Source organism: Penaeus chinensis, chromosome 33 (genome assembly GCF_019202785.1).
Source record: "Penaeus chinensis breed Huanghai No. 1 chromosome 33, ASM1920278v2, whole genome shotgun sequence".
NCBI lineage: Eukaryota > Metazoa > Arthropoda > Malacostraca > Decapoda > Penaeidae > Penaeus > Penaeus chinensis.
Genome location: NC_061851.1, coordinates 33276759 through 33281758, shown reverse-complemented (window position 1 = coordinate 33281758; position 5000 = coordinate 33276759). Strand labels below are relative to the sequence as shown.

The following is a 5000-nucleotide window of genomic DNA, read 5'->3' as shown; positions in this document are numbered from 1 at the left end:
TGTATATATGTATATATATACATATATATTATATATGTATGTATATATGAGCTGTCGTACTCAATGTTAGAAGTTCACGTGTGTGCATATATATATACATATATATATATATATATATATATATATATATATATATATGTGTGTGTGTGTGTGTGTGTGTGTGTGTGTGTGTGTGTGTGTATGTATATATATTATACATGCAGATACATATATCATATATGTATGTATATATGAGCTGTCGTACTCAATTTTAGAAGTTCGTGTATGTATATGTATATATGTGTGTGTGTATGTGTGTGTGTGTGTGTGTGTGTGTGTGTGTGTGTGTGTGTGTGTGTGTGTGTGTGTGTGTGTGTGTGCGTGTGTGTGTGTGTGTGTGCGCGCGCGCGTATATGTATATATATGTATATATATGTATATAATATATACATACATGCATGCATACATACATATATACACATGCACACACATACATGGATAAATATATATATATATATATATATATGTATATACATATATATTATATATGTATGTATATATGAGCTGTCGTACTCAATTTTAGATGTCTGCGTCCCTCTCTGACTCCTCTGAGAACATCCTCGTGCGCGTGCGTAACAACCTGCAATAGAGCCACATTTCCGCGGCCTCTATATTGCACCGAATTTCAGGCGTCAGTACTCAGGACACGCAACCATACAAGAGTCAGCCAGACAAAGTTTTAACGAGTCTGATTTCCACGTGCATTGAGAGCTTGCTGTTGTCTGGATGTTCCGAAGTTTGGAGAAGGCATCTTTTGTCAGTCCGACTCTGCGTCTGATTTCCTTCTTGCAACGAGGGTCTGAGGTGACAAGTACTTCTCAATAACTGAAGGAGACCTGTTGGATTTCCACTTCTCCTTGTTTTAGTGGACAAGTTGAAAGGACCTCCGAGTTTGAAATTACCATACATTTTGTTTTCTTGCTATGGACATAGAGGCCAGTGTTCGCTTGCTTCCACAGCAGTATCCAAAAGATTTAGAGGTCATATACAGATGTAGCCCTGAGAACTGTACCATCTGCATAACGTAAATTGTTGATTTTGCAACCACTGATAACGATTCCATCCTGGCGATCTTCAATTTCCAGCAGGATAACTTCAGAGTACAAATTCAAGAGGTCAGGTGACATCACGCAACCCTGTCGGACACCTTGCTTGATGGGGACCAGTTAGCTGCTCCATCGGATAGGCGAACTGCGACAAGTTGGTCTTGGTATACTGATTGAATTAGCCTCATATCTTCATCATCTATCCGGATATTTCCAAGGATTTTGAACAATTCTAAATGCCGGATCTTATCAAAAGCTTTTTGATAGTCAATGAAAACCAGGTAGATGTTTTTCTGGTGTTGGGGATGGCTCTCTCGGCTCGTACCTTTATCCTTCATAAACCCAAACTAGGTATCTGGTATTCAGTTAGGAGCTACCATCTGATCCTCTGTAGGATGATTCATCAGCAGTTTTAAGAATAGGCGACATTAAACTAACTGTGCGATGTTGTGAGCACTTAAGTGTTCCTGGAACTTTCGGTAGAGCAATGAATACTGATTTCAGGATTTCATTAGGTAATTTGCCTGTTTCATAGATATCATTTAGGAAGATCTAGATGAGATCAATACCTCTTTCTGCTATGGTCCTGAGCATTTCAGTGTATATGCCATCAGGACCAGCTTTCCTGGATTTCATTTGCTGTAGGGACCAGCGCACTTCTGACTTCAGAATTGGTAGACCAGATGTGACAGCTTCCAGGACTAGATCTTTTGGCTCTTGTTCATTGTGAAAATGCTCTTGAATATACTGACATCCTCGGTCTCGTGGAGAATCTCTCTCATCCTTTAAAACATCTTTGGGATTACAACTGAAATTCTTAACTTCATCACTTTGCTTCTACAGCCACATCTCCTCGGCTTCCTTACATTTCTCTTTGTAAATACTGCTTATCAGTTCATGTTGCTGCTGCTGCTTGGATGTTCTCAGTGAAGGCACCAAAACGATTGTCAATGTCATTGTTAGGAACCTCAGGCAGATTGAAAAAAAAAAAAATTGTTTAAAGTTTTCTCACACCTCTTGGTCGGTCTGCAGTACAATGAGTTCAAATTTGGGGGTAATATTCAATGTTGATTGCGTTTCGGTGTCTTGAACTGATCATAATACAGTCCATTTCATTTCTGGCTCTATGACCAGGACTATTCCTTGTATATCGTCATCTGGTGTTTGTGATGACCAGATTTTTCTCCTTATACCAATCCACAAGTCTATCTCCACATTCACTCCGTTCCCCCAAACCATGCAATCCAACAGTTTTCCCATATCTCAGCGAGATATGGGAAAACTTTAGCATTTGAGTCACCCATGACAGTCATGATTTTGTTTGACTTACATGATGGGAATAGTTAATTAAGAGAGTTGAAGAAGCTGTCGATTTGTTGGTCTTCATTTACATTTACTAGCTTTGATTTGACTCGAAGTATACTTTTTTTTTTCTTTTTTTTTTTGGGGGGGGGGGGGACAGAACAGATTTTGAAAGGCTTTTGTCACGGGCTAATCCATGTTTGTGTTCTTGACCTCCTGAAAAGAGAACTCTTTTCTGGTCCTTCATAAAGTCACTAGCATTGGGACATTTGACTTCTCACGAACCTAACCTCTGGAAATTCATTATGTCTATCTCGGGGAGAACATTGTCCAAATTTCCAGTTTGGTATAAACTACGAATGTTCCATGTTCTGATCTTGGATACTTTTGGTCTAAACCTTTTGGTCGATATGATCTTTGTGTTTGTTGGCTGGTCTAGAGTTGCAGGTTGACGATTGCAGGTACCAGGCGCGGATTCTACAAGACAACCTTGTGAGGCCCTGTTTACGCCGGATTGGTTATTTTCACTGTTCCTGCTTGACATCATGGGTCTGGGGTGGCTGACCCACATTCCTTCCCTAGGGGAGTAGTTAGTTAGTTAATCATTGCTGGTGATTCCCAACCCACTATATATATATAGATAGATAACCAATAAAAATGCATCATAGTCTTTCATTCATTTGATACACTTCTGATATAAAGTAAACAATCACAACTGGTTTTATACTGGTTCATTTCGGCTTAACGAATGTAGGAAAGATGGGTATATGTAGAAAACTGATAGGAATGTCAATAACAGAAGAGTATTTTTAAATTTTATGGAAAATGTTTACACTTTTACACTAGGAATGGTATGTTGTAGCAGTAGCAAATAACGGGACTATTATTTTTGTTAATAACAAGAATATTTCACATTGTATTTTGCACTGCGTAGCCAAAATCAGATATAATATTTCCATGTTATCATATACAATAAATTTCGAGATTAATGCACTAATTACATCAGATTAGCATAAAAAGAAAAACAAGCGAACAAAATGACATTTCGATCTCTCATTCTGTCAGTTTTGGAGCACAAACATGAACTTTTAAACTGAATGCCCTAGAAAATATATAATTGAAAACACACACACACACACATACATATATAAATATGCAGGCATGTATATGTATATATAAATGTATGTATGTATATATGTACATACATATATATACATATATACATACATATATATAAGCATATATACATACATATATACATATATGTACAGCTGTATAAATATATATGTATATATGTATATATACATATATATAAATATACAAAATATATGTGTATTTGTATATATAATATGCATATATCTATCTATCTATCTACCTATCTATCTATCTATATATATATATTTGTCCTGGGTATGACCGTAAACTGCATCCAGTGATGAGACTCTAGTTAGGGAGATCTAAAGTTTTGGGGAAAGTGGAGCTGCCCCTTAATCATCACTGCTCCCAGGTCCTCTCTCACCTACAGAAGTAGCACTTGTAAGATATGGGGTTACATATCCTAATGTTGGGCAGCAGTAACTGGCGGAAGAACCGTTTCGATGGTCAACGGTAGATCCAAGGATAACAGTAGACAGGTCATTTATCCTGACTTTGGTTGCTGTTCTGTGGGTGGAGTAGTTCTGGGGGCCTGCTTCACCTATTAGCCTCTTTGTACAACCAGCAACTAGTTGCCAACCGGAGATGATACTTGATAACATATATATATATATATACATACACGCTCACATATGTATCTGTATGTATGTATATGTATGTATGCATGTACACATATGCACAAGGGTATTGTAGAGAGGAATAATAAGTATAACAGTTTTAATAACATTTACAATGCAGGATTCGCTGCTCTAGCCGGCGGTGGCAGCGGACTTGTGATTGGCTACATGGTGCGTCTTGATGTCTGTTCCTCCCACGATGAAAATAGTGAATCCTTTCTTACTTGCAGGACCTTGCCCTCCGGTCTTCGCGACGCCCTTCGGTGTGTTGTTAGCGCCGTCCGGGACGATGAGGAGATACGGAAGGCCCTCAGCAGATGGACCTAACGAGCTGGCCATGGCGTCCGCGAGGTTGAGGATCAGCATGGAGTTCTGAGGGTTTGTCGCGAACGGATCTTTGGTTATGGCAGCGGCATTTGGAAGGGGGACGGAGGGAGATGGTGGCAGGGAAGGGGAAGGGGAAGGGGCAGCCTGTTGGATTGGCGGACTTTGCTTCAAGGTGGCAGGTGGAGTTTGTTCTATTTTGGAAGGGGCAGTTTGTTGAAAAGTGGCAGGTGGAGTCTGTTGAAAATTGGCAGGTGGAGTTTGTTGAAAAGTGGTAGGTGGAGTCTGTTGAAAATTGGCAGGTGGATTTTGTTGAAAAGTGGCAGATGGAGTTTGTTGAAAAGTGGCAGGTGGAGTTTGTTGAAAAGTGGCAGTTGGAGTCTGTTGAAAATTTGCAGGTGGAGTTTGTTGAAAGGTAGCAGGGGCAGCCTGTTTAAAAGTGGCAGTTGGAGTTTGTTGAAAAGTGGCGGGTGGAGTTTGTTGAAAATTGGCAGGTGGAGTTTGTTGAAAGGTAGTA

At 39.4% G+C, this 5000-nt stretch overlaps 1 protein-coding gene across 1 annotated transcript in view; it reads right to left on the bottom strand.

Annotated features, from left to right (window-relative positions):
- Positions 1-4291: 4291 nt before the first annotated feature.
- LOC125043111 (proteoglycan 4-like) overlaps positions 4292-5000 on the bottom strand; it is a 4884-nt gene continuing 4175 nt past the window's right edge. Inside the window, exon 3 of the mRNA XM_047639060.1 lies at positions 4292-4531. Within this exon, the coding sequence (XP_047495016.1) occupies positions 4292-4531 (240 nt within the window). The remainder of the gene's footprint in view (positions 4532-5000) is intronic.